Source organism: Entelurus aequoreus, linkage group LG05 (assembly GCF_033978785.1).
Source record: "Entelurus aequoreus isolate RoL-2023_Sb linkage group LG05, RoL_Eaeq_v1.1, whole genome shotgun sequence".
NCBI classification, from domain to species: Eukaryota; Metazoa; Chordata; class Actinopteri; order Syngnathiformes; family Syngnathidae; genus Entelurus; species Entelurus aequoreus.
The window spans coordinates 46,839,128-46,856,523 of NC_084735.1; the positions used below are offsets into that span (position 1 = coordinate 46,839,128).

At 34.4% G+C, this 17,396-nt stretch overlaps 1 protein-coding gene across 2 annotated transcripts in view; it reads left to right on the plus strand.

Moving 5' to 3' along the window:
• Positions 1–5,080, plus strand: part of sytl2a (synaptotagmin-like 2a) — an 87,296-nt gene extending 82,216 nt beyond the window's left edge. The window contains exon 18 of one of the 2 annotated variants that reach the window (XM_062048263.1): positions 4,657–5,080. In XM_062048263.1, coding sequence (XP_061904247.1) covers positions 4,657–4,793 — 137 coding nt within the window. In that variant the 3' untranslated portion in view covers positions 4,794–5,080. The remainder of the gene's footprint in view (positions 1–4,656) is intronic. The other variant, XM_062048265.1, reaches the window with a different exon arrangement.
• The last annotated feature ends 12,316 nt before the right edge of the window (positions 5,081–17,396 follow it).

Consider the following 17,396-nt stretch of genomic DNA (forward strand, 5'->3'; position numbering starts at 1 on the left):
GTTGGTTCTCCAGTGGTGCAAATGAATTGGACCATACGTGGCGTTCAGGTGAGGACATGTTTAATATTTTAACTCAAAAGGGAATTAACAAAAAGCGTGCACAAAGGCGGAAGTACAAAACGTGGCTATGAAAATAAAACACTATAGCACAAAGGCAAAAAAACTATGAACAATAACAAAACTTACTTGACATGAGAAGAGGGGCATAAAAAAGAGCAGCATGGATCATGAGGGTGAACAGAGTGACAGGAGTGTGATGTCGCCAGGACGAACAACAGAAACAGAAAAACTTATATAGTGACATGATCAGTCAAAACAGGTGCGTGACTCTAAATGTGAACAGGTGCGTGACATGACGATGTGAACCAGGTGAAACTAATGGTTGCTATGGTGACAAATAAAAGTGCACAAAAAGTCCAAAACCAAAACCGAACATGAATAAAACAAAACATAATCACAGACATGACATGTATTTTTTTATATTAAAATGTTTAATAATAGTAATATATACATAGGAATATATATATATATATATATATATATATATATATATATATATATATATATATATATATATATATATATATATATATATATATATATATATATATATATATATATGTATATATATACATATATATATATGTATATATATACATATATATATATATATATACATATATATATATATACATATATATATATATATATATATATATATATATATATATATATATATATATATATATATATATATATATATATATATATATATATATATATATATATATATATATATATATAGTTGACGCTGGGGTAAATCTTGCTTTTGGTTTTTGGCTAAGGCCAGGGATCTTGAGCTTCGAAAAGGTTGATGACCACTGTTTTAAAGGGGAACTGCACTTTTTTGGGAGTTTTGCCTATTTTTTACAAGCATTATAAAAGACATGACGATGGATGGATTTTTTTCAATGCATTCTAAATTTTAAATAAATATAAATAAAAGTCTGCTTATAGTGGAGCCCATGGGAGCTCCACAATTTCGCCCATAAAATCCAATAAATAACCATTCAAAAAGCGCCACCAATACTCCATTTACATTTCGCGACTTGAATATTAACCAAGTATTAGGATATTTGTATTATAAGCGCTAACGCAGATTAACTATTTAAAGCGGCGACGTGATCACTTCCTGTGTGCTTATGTTTACATCATAGAGTGGTCTGCTGCGAAAACTAAATGAAAAGCGTTTGTTATTATATTAAAACATTTAACCTATTATGATGTCAGGTAGGGGACAGCTGTGCTGCTGGTGTGCACGTCTGATGCTGCTCACATGTGGTCCAAGGAATGGTCAGGGAGTTTGCTCAGACACTTGAAAAATTAGGAGGAACATTGGCCCACATCGCTGTTTGTTCTTCCCATGGTTCTTCCTCATCGGAATTATAGTACCAGTAGAGTGGAAAAGCAAGTTGTCTCTATATTGAAGCTATAAACAGATATATCTTATCTATAACACCAAAAGACTCACAAAGTTTGCGAGTAAATAGACATGATCAAAATAGTATAAATCTCACGAAGATTTCCGAGCCATTTTAAGAGATAATGAGCAAGTCCAGTCTTGTGATCTGTGACGTAGAGGTGGGAACCACCGATCTCTTCCCCACCAACAACAATGCTAATCATGCAGTCTTTCTGAGGGCCAACAACAATTACTTTGTGAAAAATGATGATCCAGAACCTGATATATTTGCCGGATTATAAGGAGAATGAACTACAAGTTTTAGAAGCTGTGTGCTAAACAGATCTAGCTATAGTGAAACACTAATCATCATGTAGCACTACGGTTAAGTGCTAATCAAAAAAACAAACTACAAACTTCATAAAACAATCGCTTACTGTACAATGTCGGCTCTCACTGCGATGACGACTTTAGACTTTAGATGAAGAATTAATCACGATCCATGTGAAGCATTAAAAGGAAAAGTTGCTGCCTGCAGACAGTGTCTCCCGTAGGAACTATTTCGTTTGGGTTAATGTTTACAAACTCGGTGAATAATTCCGTGGACACAGGAGAACTTTGCGAGTAAAAACTTAAGTATTTTAGTAAAAAATAGATATGAGTTTTTGCTTACGTTTAGTTACTATGTACTATTGACTTTGTTTAGTTCATTTCAAACTTGCTTATAAAGTTACATTGGGATAATCTCCCGTTTACAAATTCACAATCCAACATGTCCGAACGGAACTGGAATCATTTTGATCAAACAATTGTATGTAATAAAAGCAATAAGGGGCTAATTTAAATATGGTGTTGACATTGTTACACTGTTAATAATACTGTGAATAATTCATTTTGTAAAATTCGTTATCAGGGCTATTTTCACTCACAGGTGATCAGAATCTGCAGTATGAACCCCTGATCGGAACAGCTCTATCTCTAACACATGAACAACAGGATATGTCTAAATGTTTTTTTTAATCAGATTTTCACAAATAAAGTGAAACTTTTGTGAAAGTGTACTCCTGTGGAAATAAATGTCATATTGATATTTATATACTGCTTGCAAATGCCCCACGAGAGTACATTTTTGACCCCTCCTAAAAGAATTAGAATCGAGAATCGTTTCGAATCGCAATCCAAATGAAGAACTGGAATGGTAATTTGGAATCAAATAATTGTATCGCACAATTTTAAAAGAGGCACTATTGCCCCAAAGTACTGTATAAATTAAAAAAGAAAGCTAAAAGAAAGAAAGAAAAATCGCAAAAAGTACAGAACACTGTACATTTTTTTACACAGAAAAACGAACCAATCAATAAAATGGAAATAAAATAAGGAATATCCATTGAAAACAATAATAAAAACATAAAAATGTCCAACTCAGTTTATGTTAAACGCCAGCAGTTTCTTTTTGTTTGTTGATTCTTTGAAGACGTAAAAGTTTTAAAAATTTAAAAGCAATAGGTGCTGATTTTGAGTGGTTGCGCATTTTAGTTTCATTGTTGATCATCCGTCTCCTTGTATCTTTGTCAAATCTTGGCAAAAAGCTAACTTATGTGCACACAGACAGAATTGGCAAGTTCAGGGAGGAGGCATTTCCCAGAATGCTTTATTGTAGTCACTGTGGTATCATGCATCTTTAATATGTTATTTTGTATAGAGTTGAATTGTCAAAGTGGTGTCAATGTTTGTACAGTTAAATTATTGCTACATTCAGTGGCAATCTGGCACACTTATAAGTAAGAGTCAGAGCCAGCATTGCAGACAGGAAATGGGACTAGACTGGGGCGCCATCTGTTGAAGGGGGCACCAAATTGCAGGATCTACAAATTAAAAAATATATATATAATTTAAAAAAAATACAAATGGATGTACAGTATAATGAAACACACTCTGTACATTTACTATGTACATTTTCTTTAAGATAAGTAATGATTAAACCTGACAGCATCTATTCAGACAGCAAGCAGCAGCACATTTGCTAGTCAGATATAGCTTCAATATCTACATTAGGGGTCATCAACTAAAATTCAAATAGGTCCAAATACAGAACATTTCCTCATACATTCTTTTACAAGAAAGTAAGTTTTCCTGGAGAAATACCGGTATAAAGGTTAAATGTTTTTGAACTTTATAAAAGTAAATAAATGGGAGTAAAACATGTTTGATAACATTATCATGCAGGTGATAATGAATAATAATAATAATTAATAAGCGACCTGTATTAACACTGACTAGAGGTGGAGTTTTAACCTTTTTGACTTAGGTACCCAACTTTTCCACTGCAGAGAGGCCCGGTGCCCACTCCAATGTTAACACTGTCTTATTCTTGATTTTAATTGTATTCAATATTTATATCTAACCTACTTACAGTTTAAAACATTGTCACATGATATGAAACCATTTTTTGATCACAAAGATTATTATCAAGGCTTAGTTTGGGTTAGTTACAAAAATAAATATAATCAGAAATAATGCAAGTGAAGGGATTCATAAACAAATACAAAATAAATGTACATACAATTACGCAGTGCTAAAATAAATATATTCTCACTAAACTAATAACAATAAATAATAACTTATATTTCTTAAATAAACCTTTAATCAAATAAAAGTGCAAATGAAAGTACAGGTTCACCACTTTAGCCATAATTCTTGCACTTAAACTTCTTTATGGTTGGAATTGGGGGTTAAATCACCAAAATGATTCCGGGGTGCGCCCACCGCTGCTGCTCACTGCTCCCCTCACCTCCCAGAGGGTGATCAAGGGTGATGGGTCAAAAGCAGAGGCTAATTTCACCACACCTAGTGTGTGTGTGTGACAATCATTGGTATTTTAACTTTATCTTTAGTTCCAGACTTCTTCTGTGTGTTTGATATTGCCATTACCGCCACAAGTGGTGGAAAAGTGTATTGCAACTAAGAACCGCTGCAGCCCATCGGTACCAAAGCTGAAAAACAGATATTTTTGGGGGGCCCTAGGGTGTGCTGGCGGCCCAACAAAATGGTTAAAAAACACAGGATTAGAACATTTGAATATAAAGTTTAAAAGAACCTAAAATGGCATCAGTTCCTAATTTCACCACACGTCACTGATCATAAACACAGTTACATAAATAAATTGTGTTGTTTTTGTGTTGTTTTCTGTGCAGGGAAGAGTTATGGAATTGATGTGGTTTGGATGGACTCCACGATGGGAGAAGCTAGATTGTGGAAGAAGATGTTGGAGTCTGGTGGTCAATGGGTGGAAGATATTTTACCACTGCGAATGCTTGTGACCACGAAATAATGCTCAGAATTATCATCGCGACAGAATGTTTTGATAACCGCAAATAATATCACAATTTTAATGGTCCATTACACACCATATGATAAATATGTTAATTGTTTTGTTTTTCATGTCCTTGCCGATGCTTGATATACGTAAGTATGCAAATGTATGTTATTGAGAAGGGGTAAGATTAAATCAACTCTGCTTCTTCCGACAGGATTACTATTAAGAAGTGTTGAATTTTGTAAATGTAACCATGTGATATTCCTTTATGTAACTTTTTAAGCATGACTAAAACAAATAAACCAAACCATACAAATCGGTGTCAGCTGATTAAAAAACCCTAACACAAAACAACTTAACATAGTGCATAATTTAAATATAATATATATATATATATATATATATATAATATATATATATATATATATATATATATATATTATATTATATATATATATATATATATATAATATTATATATATATATATATATATATATATATATATATATATATATAAAAAACTCATAGCCTCTGTGTGTTTTCCTGACCTAACGAATACACACACACATACATATATATATATATATATATATATATATATATATATATATATATATAATATATATATATATATATTAGGGCTGTGAATCTTTGGGTGTCCCACGATTCGATTCAATATCGATTCTTGGGGTCACGATTCGATTCAAAATCGATTTTTTTTTTTCAATTCAACACGATTCTCGATTCAAAAAAGATTTTTCCCCGATTCAAAAGGATTCTCTATTCATTCAATACATAGGATTTCAGCAGGATCTACCCCAGTCCGCTGACATGCAAGCAGAGTAGTAGATTTTTGTAAAAAGCTTTTATAATTGTAAAGGACAATGTTTTATCAACTGATTGCAATAATGTAAATTTGTTTTAACTATTAAATGAACCAAAAATATGACTTATTTTATCTTTGTGAAAATATTGGACACAGTGTGTTGTCAAGCTTATGAGATGCGATGCAAGTGTAAGCCACTGTGACACTATTGTTCTTTTTTTTTATTTATAAATGTCTAATGATAATGTCAATGAGGGGATTTTAATCACTGCTATGTTGAAATTGTAACTAATATTGATACTGTTGTTGATAATATTCATTTTTGTTTCACTACTTTTGGTTTGTTCTTTGTCGTGTTTGTGTCTCCTTTCAATTGCTCTGTTTATTGCAGTTCTGAGTGTTGCTGGGTCGAGTTTGGTTTTGGAATTGGATTGCATTGTTATGGTATTGCTGTGTATTGTTTTGTTGGATTGATTAATTTAAAAAAAAATAATAATAATAATAATAATTAATTAATTTAAATTAAAAAAAATCGATTTTTTAAAAATGAGAATCGATTCTGAATCGCACAACGTGAGAATCGTGATTCGAATTCGAATCGATTTTTTTCCCCACACCCCAATATAAATATATATATATATATATATATATATATATATATATATATATATATATATATATATATATATATATATATATATATATATATATATATATATATATATATATATATATATATATATATATATATATATATATATATCAGTGGCGTGCCGTCACTAGAGGCAGGGGAGGCACGGCCTCACCTGCCATCATGGAAAGAAAAAAAAGTAAAAAGAAAAAAAAATGTATTAAATTGTTATATGTATCCAGTGATTATACTAAAGTTATTTTCCATTTAACTTCACCAGTTTTAGATTATTTTTATTTTTATTTTCACATTTGCCGTTCTAATACTGAGAAGAGACGGTGCGGTGATCCGCAGCCAGTTGAGGCACGTCACTGCGTTGTGCCTCAACATGGATTGTGCACAATGACTCGGCTAACTGCTTGCCTGCTGTGCAGTGAGACCGTATTGCTATATGAATTATATTATACATTTCCATAGTTTAGTTAGCTGAGGTATATAATGTACCAGTGGCGTGCAGTCACTAGAGGCAGGGGAGGCACGGCCTCACCTGCCATCATGGAAAGAAAAAAAAAAGTAAAAAGAAAAAAAATTAATTAAATTGTTATATGTATCCAGTGATTATACTAAAGTTATTTTCCATTTAACTTCACCAGTTTTAGATTATTTTTATTTTTATTTTCACATTTGCCGTTCAAATACTGAGAAGAGACGGTGCGGTGATCAGCAGCCAGTTGAGGCACGTCACTGCGTTGTGCCTCAACATGAATTGTGCGCAATGACTCGGCTAACTGCTGGCCTGCTGTGCAGTGAGACTGTATTGCTATATGAATTATATTATACATTTCCATAGTTTAGTTAGCTGAGGTATATATAATGTACAGTGTATTTTGTCAACAACTGTATGTGTGTAACGTATTTCTTGTGCTGAGCGATCATAAAACTGGAGGCTCGTCTCATAACCCCGCCTCCTGGTGCCAAGCACCTCCGCCGCCGAATGCACCGCCCGACGGGAGCGCCACACCAACCAAAGCCCACACCCAAACCCTCCACGTGCAAGACCGAATCCACCCAAAAAAAGTCACTTAACAAGAAGCCTTAAAGTGCAAAAACAACAATGCTCGTGTGGCGCGCCGGAGGAGCCGTGAACAGGGACACAACATTAGGTACACCTGCAGACTGCAGCGCGAATTTCATATTTCATTCATTCACAACTCTTCCAACACGAACACCACTGCTCCCGCACTTATAAGTAAAGGTAAGACCATAATAACGTTTTTTTATTAAATGTGCTTTTTTGTGTGCTACAGTTTGTAAGTGTAAAGTTAAAGTACCAATGATTGTCACACACACACTAGGTGTGGTGAAATTTGTCCTCTGCATTTGACCTATGTCCTTGTTCACCCCCTGGGAGGTGAGGGGAGCAGTGGGCAGCAGCGGCGCCGTGCCTGGGAATAATTTTTGGTGATTTAACCCCCAATTCCAACCCTTGATGCTGAGTGCCAAGCAGGGAAGAATGCTGGTATGAGCTTTTAAACATAACCCGTTAACTGCTGCCAATCAAATGGTGAATAAGATACTCTTTAGGGTTCATATGTCTGTAAATCTGACTGTGATGAAGTCAGTGCCTCACCTGACATGAACCTCACCGCACGCCACTGTAATGTACAGTGTATTTTGTCAACAACTGTATGTGTGTAACGTATTTTTAGTGCTGAGCATTCATAAAACTCTGCTGCGAAGACACACTGTGTGAGGCTCGTCTCATAACCCCGCCTCCTGGTGCCAAGCACCTCCACCGCAGAATGCACCGCCCGACGGGAGCGCCGTGGCCACACCAACCAAAGCCCACACCCAAACCCTCCACGTGCAAGACCGAATCCACCCAAAAAAAGTCACTTAACAAGAAGCCAAAAAGTGCAAAAACAACAATGCTCGCGCTGCAGGAGCCGCGAATGACCGCAGGGACACAACATTAGGTACACCTGCACTGCAGGTTCATATGTTTGTAAATCTGACTGTGATGATGCAGTCGTGCCTCACCAGACATTAACCTCACCGCACGCCACTGATATATATATATATATATATATATATATATATATATATATATATATATATATATATACACAGGGGCGTCACTAGCTTTTAAGGACAGGGGGGGCTTAGCCCCCAGGAGATGTACAGGATGCGAGCGAACGTAGCGCACAAGCACAAAACTTCACAAACGGCTAACAAAGACTTACAAATTATTATTATATACAGTATATATAATATATATAATATATTATATTATTATATTATATTATATATTATATTATATATTATATTATATATTATATTATATATTATATTATATATTATATTATATTATTATTACATATATTATATATTATAGAAATAATTATTATTTCAGTGAGTTTATTTTCAATCTGTGTTCAGTACAACAACAAACATGGGTTTGCACAGTGACATTTTGTTTACAGCATCAACAAGAAACAATTACTTGCATGATCCTTCAAGATACACTGAAACACAATGAAAGTCATGGCATTAGCCTCTATGTTATTCATTCACAACATAGAGGCTATGCCACGACTTTCGCTCACAATACAATAATTGTTTGTTCCCAAATATTTTTAAATTGCACAGGTTACATTTTGGGCACATATGTGACTAAAATTGTTGTAAATTTAAGCCCTGGAAATATTACTTAATTACTTGAATTAAAGTAATATATGGATCGGGATAATTTGGCTTATATATAATATATTTATATATATATTATGGCAAGCCGTTAAGGAAATTAAATATATATGGAAGTCTGAATAGAAATGAGAAAGGTTTATATATACTGTAAATAAGAAAGACTTAGAGTCCGTCTGCTGATCTGAAAAAGGGCCAAAGCTGTCAAAGAGCTGAGGGACCATCTTCAAAGTGCAATGCTGGAACAAATAATGCAAACAATAAAATGTAACTTCCAGGGCTTGAGATTAACTAGTCCCGTCGTCCCAGGGACGGAAAAAAAATGCACGAGACGAAATTAAATGCCCCCCGGGACGATGGCTTTTAACCATTTTTTTTTCTTTTTATGTATTTATTCATTTTACATTTTATATTAAATGTCTTGGTTTTTCCTCCCTCTGAAAATCCTATGAAATGTTTAACAAGCCATCCTATAATAATACAACAGCTATTAATGTAACAATACAATAAAACAAATATATTTAATGATGTTTTTTTCATTATTTTAACAATAGGCTAATGTATATTACTTTATATAGATTCTACAAGAAACACAAAACTTAAAAACTAAATTATTTACAATTGCAGACACAAGGTTTCGTGCAGCTGCACTCATTGTAAAGGAAGACGGAAGTCCACGTAGGAGAAAAATGACTACAAAGATGGTGTCTGGGTTTTTCTTATATATATATATATATATATATATATATACATATTAAGTCTTTCATACATATATATATATATATATATATATATATATATATATATATATATATATATATATATATATATATATATATATATATATATATATATATATATATATATATATATATATATATATATATATATATATATATGAAAGACTTAAAGGTATACTAGAGGATGTTGTGGATCATGTTGACTATTGGTCCTCCTAATTGTCAATCATTCTGGTGATGTTACGTAAGGACATATATATATATATATATATATATATATATATATATATATATATATATATATATATATATATATATATATATATATATATATATATATATATATATATATATATATATATATATCAAATAAAACAAATGGCTTATCGATAAGCCATTTTTTATTTTTTTATTTATTACAACGCCAAAATAGGCCTAACAACGCCAATGGTTGTAATTTTGTAGCACTTTGAGATTTGGAATCAAATGTAAAGTAGATTACAAATACAATCTATTATATAAATAAATTATATATATATATATATATATATATATATATATATATATATATATATATATATATATATATATATATATATATATATATATATATATATATATATATATATATATACTGTATATATATATATATATATATATACTGTATATATATATATATATATATATATATATATATATATATATATATATATGTCCTTACGTAACATCACCAGAATGATTGACAATTAGGAGGACCAATAGTCAACATGATCCACCCAGAAATAAATAAAACAAATGGCTTATCGATAAGCCATTTAAAAAAAAAATGTTTTAATATTTATTTATATGTATCATTATTCTCCCACTCACCTTTCCAGTAGAGGCCTCTCTCCTCTCACTTTCTGTGCTCCTCTGCCCTGACTCCTACAGGTCAATAGGGGTAATAGCAAATGGCAGAGGTGGGACCAAGTCATTGCTTTGCAAGTCACAAGTAAGTCTCAAGTCTTTGCCCTCAAGTCTCGAGTCAAGTCCCGAGTCAAGACAGGCAATTCCCGAGTCAAGTCCAAAGTCAAGACTGGAAAGTCTCAAGTCAAGTTCCAAGTCCTGCATTTTGAATTTCGAGTCCTTTCAAGTCCTTTTAACCACAGACTAATATATTTACACAGATTGTGTATGCTTTTAAAACGCTGTATTTATTTATTAAAACAAGTGCATTTGAAATTGCAGGAAAAAAAATAGTGCTGACATTGCACTTCATAATAGCACTATTATCCAGTCATTTTAAACATTTAACTCATTCCTTTACAGAATAAACACATTTGAAAAAACAAGTGCAACTGTACTTATTTGCACAAAAGTGTTAACATTGTATTTCCATGGCATATTGCATTGTAACTAGTTCCACAGCAGTTTCTATCCTGTTCTTACCTTATCTCATTGATCTCATCTCATACTGAATGTGTGTTGATGTGTGCGTACATATGAAAAACATAACAAAAACATGAACAAAACAATTAACAGAGTTGTACTTTTTAGATGTCAGGGCCCTATGCAATATGTTCACATATTCTTAATATAATATACATTTTAACTGACCTTTATTTGACTATGTTTGTGTTTTTGTAGGTGGCTAAAATACGCGGTGCTGCTGATCGCCGTCTAACGTTACGTTACTGTGTGTGATACATTGACTAACGTAACGTTATGTATAGGTACCTCATGCAACCCTGCTTAAAAAAAATCACCTGACAAAAAGTATGAATAAGGTAGCGAACTGCAGTGGACGCAACATATTGCCGTGTTTGCAATGATGTTATAACCATAGAAATCTTATAAGTAGACGCAGCATTGGCTGCTGTGACACGAGCAATTTGGCCGCCATCTTGAAGTGGTGATGAGGAGCCGGCGAGCAGCCTAAACTGACAGTTGACAGGTAGAAAACAAAGATGGTGTTCAGCATTTTCCTACACAAATGAGCGGACTTTTGAAAATAGGAATGGGGTGATTACTTTTCACAAGTAAGATTTAACATTAATGTACTATTGGTTGTATTTTATGAAAATAATATTACCACAGAGTTGAGAAGGAGCAAAGATCTTTAATATTTGTATGTGAAAATCACAAAGAAATCTTCTGGGGGAGGATGACCCCCCTACAGGGGTTTGGTTTACAAACTTTCAGCCCCACCTAAAACAAAATTCACCAGCCGCCACTGATTATGATGCATTCTCATTTTAGGCAAAATATAAGACAATACTTTCTTAACAGTATAATTGTAACCAGGAATAAGTCTTCAAGTAACAATATTCAAATACTAACATTGTTGGGTAAGACAGAATTTGGTTTTATTCTGAATCCAGTGAAACAGATTGGTGGTTTTAGCTGATATAAAGACTTACAGGTGTTTATATATGTTTATGTTGAAGTATTTGGCAGACGCTTTTATCCAAAGCGACATACATAAAAAATACATATAAAACAATGACTGTAAACATGATCATTTAAGGGAAGAATGTAATACAAAATATCAATACAAAGTGTCAAGACAGAATAAACTCTCTGCTGCTGCAGCAACAGAGTTACAGTCTATAAGATATATAGATATCTAATGTATTCATACATTGTTTATGTAGGATATACGCATGTATATATAACCTAATCATATTGTTTCTTCAATTTAAAAATAGCTGACCGTTTTTTCCCCCTTCTCTGGGATTATATTCCCAGTTTTGATCTTGGACGTCTGGTCACTTATAGCGTATAAGAATATTATATTACTGTTAAGCAAACTATGAATAATAAAACACGCCAAAACATGTGTCCTTTATCATAGCTACACATATAACAAAAAAGCGCGTGAAAATCAGTGGTATTCAGTGAGGTAAGATGAATTAAATGTGCTGACAGTTCATTGCTCCTGCCAAATGAATTGCACTAGTGGAGCGGATCACCACTCCAAGATGGCGGCCCCGCGTCTCGTCTGCGCCTGTAGGCTACTGCGATGCTGCGTACCCTTATAAGATGTCTATGGTTATAACGTTAGCAGTGAGTTTACAGCCTCACTGATTTAACTACACAGCAAATAAAAGTCACGTTACTTAGCCAATAAACGTTAGCTTACATTCAAAACTTACCCTTCTTTGTGCATCTTCAAATGTCAAACGAAGTTGGAAGTTGTTACGTCTCCGTCTCCGTCTAAAATATTCGAACTGCATGATTTGCATTGGGCAATTCGTTTTTTGTTGACAAAGTCGTAGTTTTAATACCCGAACGAAATTAACTTCGGCATAATTGTTTCTCACTGGCGCATTGTTTGACAATTCTTCTTCATTGGTTGTCCTGCAATTTGATTGGATGAGAGCTGTGGGATGAAAACAGCGTAGATCTAATTTGATTGGCTGTTGTACTGAGAGCACACCGGCTGACAGGAACAACACGCTGATAGACACAGACGAAGAAAATGAAAAATACAGAGCGGCGCGCTCCCAAATAACTTTTTAATCTTTGGGTTTTGGGGAAAGTAGCAAGTCATGTCAAGTCAAAAGGCTCAAGTCCAAGTGAAGTCACAAGTCATTGATGTTAAAGTCTAAGTCGAGTTGCAAGTCTCTTTACATTTTGTCAAGTCGAGTCCAAAGTCATCAAATTCATGACTCGAGTCTGACTCGAGTCCAAGTCATGTGACTCGAGTCCACACCTCTGGCAAATGGTAAAAAAGAGTGCACATTTAACTTTATAAATAACCAGGACCTTTATGATGCATTTCAGGCTAACTAGCTAACTAAGCAGCAGCATTGTTTTAGAGCGAGAATTTAACTTTTTGTCAAACACAGACCTGGTTTAAAGTGGAGCTAATACATTTTACTACACGCAGTGATGAATACTTACTTTCTTGAAAAAGTTTCTTGTGTCCATTTTGCATCCGTTCACGTTCTTGTTCTGCAGTGCTGTGTGCTAATGTGCTTCGTACACCTGCAGGACCGCAGCTCCGCAAGCAAGGTCGCTGAGAAAATGCGGACTGGATTTTGAGTGATGTGGGCATTTTCTATATGAACAAGTGGAATGGATTGGATACCAACGCACTAAAGGGGCTCTCTACCTTACGCTATGAAGTGAGGGGAAACTGAGTGAATAATGACAGTTTATATGATTATTTATTTAAAGTCATATTCGGGCCACTTTATAATTTATATGTCGGCAAGTATTTGTAAAAAAAAAAAAAAAAAAAAAAAGAAGTTGTTTTTGTTGTTTTTTTTAACACCTAAAATAGGCCTAACAACGCCAATGTATATATATATATATATATATATATATATATATATATATATATATATATATATATAAGGTATTTCAACGTTGACGCATTTGGTTAATAAAAACAATTATTGGGTTACTATATATAAATGAAGATTTATCACAGTGTTTGTTTAGACCTCCGGAAGGTGCCGCTGTTTGCACAGGCAGTTATCACGTCACACGCCACTGTGCTGATAAAGCAATGTGCTCTGTATGCGCCCTTCAGAAGAAACTCAGACGGAACTTAAGATAAAACTGAGTTAATTAGTTAGTATTGCAGCGGCAAACTTTCTTATCATCAGTGCACAGTAAGTTTAATAAATGCAAAGCATGAATAACATTTACAGTGGAGTCAATGGGAGGTCCTCTATTCCGCCCATGAAACCCAATAAAAAAACATCGAAAAACTGCCAACAATACTCCATTTACATGTCGTGACTTGAATATAAACCAAGTATTAGTGATATTGTTATTATAAGCGCTAAAGCAGACAAATTATTTATAGCGGCGCCGTGATCACTAGCTTGTGTGACTATGTTGACATCATCGTCTGGTGAGCTGTTTCCTTGCCTCTGTGATCATAAAAGTTTACTGTAGAAGATCATAAATCATGCTGCTCACTTTGATAGTAGAAGGATGAGGTTGTATTCCGACAAGTTGCTACACTTTGTCAGCCGACTTAAACACAGAATGGTGAGACCGACACAAGAAGACGCTTGGTTCTGTAGTAGAATTTCTGACCTTTGACCTATATTGCATGTCTATAAGAATGTACGCTCATTTAATTTCTCTTCTATTCTGTGCCAGTGGGACAAAGGTGAATATGGAGTTGTGCCAACCTGTCTACAGAATGTTTAGAATTTCCAAATATGACTAAGAGATACAAGGTTGTTTTGGAACAGACAAAACCAAAACAAAACAATCGTGACGCATTAGATAACAAACAATGACGCACAAGAGACATATAAAAAATGGCAGAAGACCGGAACTCGACAGTGATTTTGGCTTGTGTGTGTCTTGTTTACTCCGGAGTAACATGTGGTCTGTCTGCACGGCCAACTTAATTCAACCTGCACTTCTGATAATGGGTAAATAAATTTGTTGTACTAAACTACTTTTGCTGCCTGTTTAAGCTTCGGACAATCCACTACAGTTCCACCCCCTTTGTCTTTGCAAGGATTATGAGTCATTCTACATCTAACCAGGAATATAACAAAATTCTATCAGTCAGCATCCTAATGACAGCAGACATTGTACAGTAAGTGATGTTTTATTATGTTTGTCGGCTCTCATGAAGTCTGCATTGAGTAATAATCAGTCGGTATTGTAATGTGCCGCTTATGCTTAAAATTAGCAAAATACAGACATTTTACATCGTATTATAAATGTGCCTGTTACTACATTACATATATACTTACATTATGTATATAAAACCTTCATGGAGGTGTTTGCATGTTTTTAAGGGCTTTATGGGCGGAATAAAGCAACTCCCAAAGGCTCCATTTTGACTGCATTTATTTCCTAGTAAGTTTCCTAGTAAGCATTGTGAATAACAGGCAAAATTCCCCAAAAAACTGCAGTTCCCCTTTAAACGAAACATGAACATGCATGAATGCTACATGGGCAGCAAACCGAGAACAACAAACGATGCTGGCTGAGTTGATCTACTTTCAACACAGATAAGTTAAACAATGCCTTTTCTAAATGGACAACCAGCGCATGTAGGACGCTTATCATCTGTGAAGACTTAGTGCTGCTAAATGTATGTATATATATATATATATATATATATATATATATGTGTGTGTTTGTTTGTGTGTGTGTGTGTGTGTGTGTGTGTGTGTGTGTGTGTGTGTGTGTGTGTGTTTGTCAATTTGGAATAATCTTGATTAATCACAGGTTGTTACTCGCTTGTATATTCAACTTTTTTTTTTTTTAAATAGACCCTGATATTTTGACACAAATGCAATTTTTTTGCCATCATGTCACACAGGAATTTTGGATGTGTTATTTGAAAACACTACATTAACAGTCGGCGTCTCCTCACTTATCTTTGCACTGACGTATGCAGTAGGTTGATCAATAACAGGATAACAACACGCACTTTTCAGGTAACAATCTACGGTAAAATAAATGGTGTGAATAATCTGCATATATACTGAACAAACCAGCTGAATAGCCCAAGGATGAAAAAGAGAGGACCTAAAATAGGACTTTGAGGAACAACTAAAGAATAATAACTAAATTATAATAGGGATGCACAATAATATCAGCAGCTGAAAATTCTCGACCGATGAAAAGAAATAATAAGGTCACATCGATAATGGCAAATCGACCGATAAAATTAGCCGATGATAACAAAGGCTTATCATCCTCATGTTTGTCGCTGGTCTCTCAGTTGTAACTTGTGATGCTGCTGGGTCTTCAACCCCTCCTTACGGTATGAGAATCATTTCGCCACACCTAGTGTGTGTGTGACAATCATGGGTACTTTAACTTTTTAACTTTTAAAATCTTTATATGCGGGGCCTCATGTACAGAGAGTTGCACGGCTTTCCCATTCAGTACTGTGTGGACATTTGATCAAATCCAGAAAATGGCGTACGTTAGTAAAAATTCTGACATATTAAAGTGTTCGCATGCACAAATCCAAGCATATTTCTTTGTTACATCGCAATCTACTTGGAATACTCCGCAAACTCGTGCGTGGATTGGCATGCTCAGACCACGCCCCCTCATACATATGCAAACTATATCGAATATAGCCATGTGCTTGAGCGCGGCACGGTCTGACCAATCATAAGGCAGTAGGGGTGCTTCTTTTTTGTTTTTACGAGCAAACGGCATAGCAATTGTCAGCCTGATACCACCGTGTCTCCGAGAACTGAACACAGGCGGAAATAGAAAAAATATTGTACATTTTGGCACTTTTTTACGTGAACTGTTCCCCAACATCACTTACGTGTGTAACCAAAGTATCCACAGCCTGTAGAAATGTGTGTGCAATAGCTATTAAGTTGGCATGAGGCAACGCACGTTTCCACGTCAACATCAGTTTTGATACATCTCAACTTTGCCTTGAAAAAGGACATACGTTTTTGTGCGTACCCAAGCTTGATACATGAGGTAACATGTAGTGCAAGCCAAACAAAAACTCCAGAGGCACTTTTTCTTTGTCAACAGCTTTATCTGGACTAATGTAGATCCTACTCAAACTCCGTCAAGGGCTCCTTTTTACGCACCCGAACTTACGGCCTTCACAATAATAAAGTTAAAGTTAAACTTAAAGTACCAATGATTGTCACACACACACGAGGTGTGGCAAAATTATAACGCTATAAGTCACATCAGGTCCAACTGTGCAAACTAAAAAATGGTCTCCAAAAATGGTTACACTTTATCTAATGGTTTCCAGTGAAAGTTG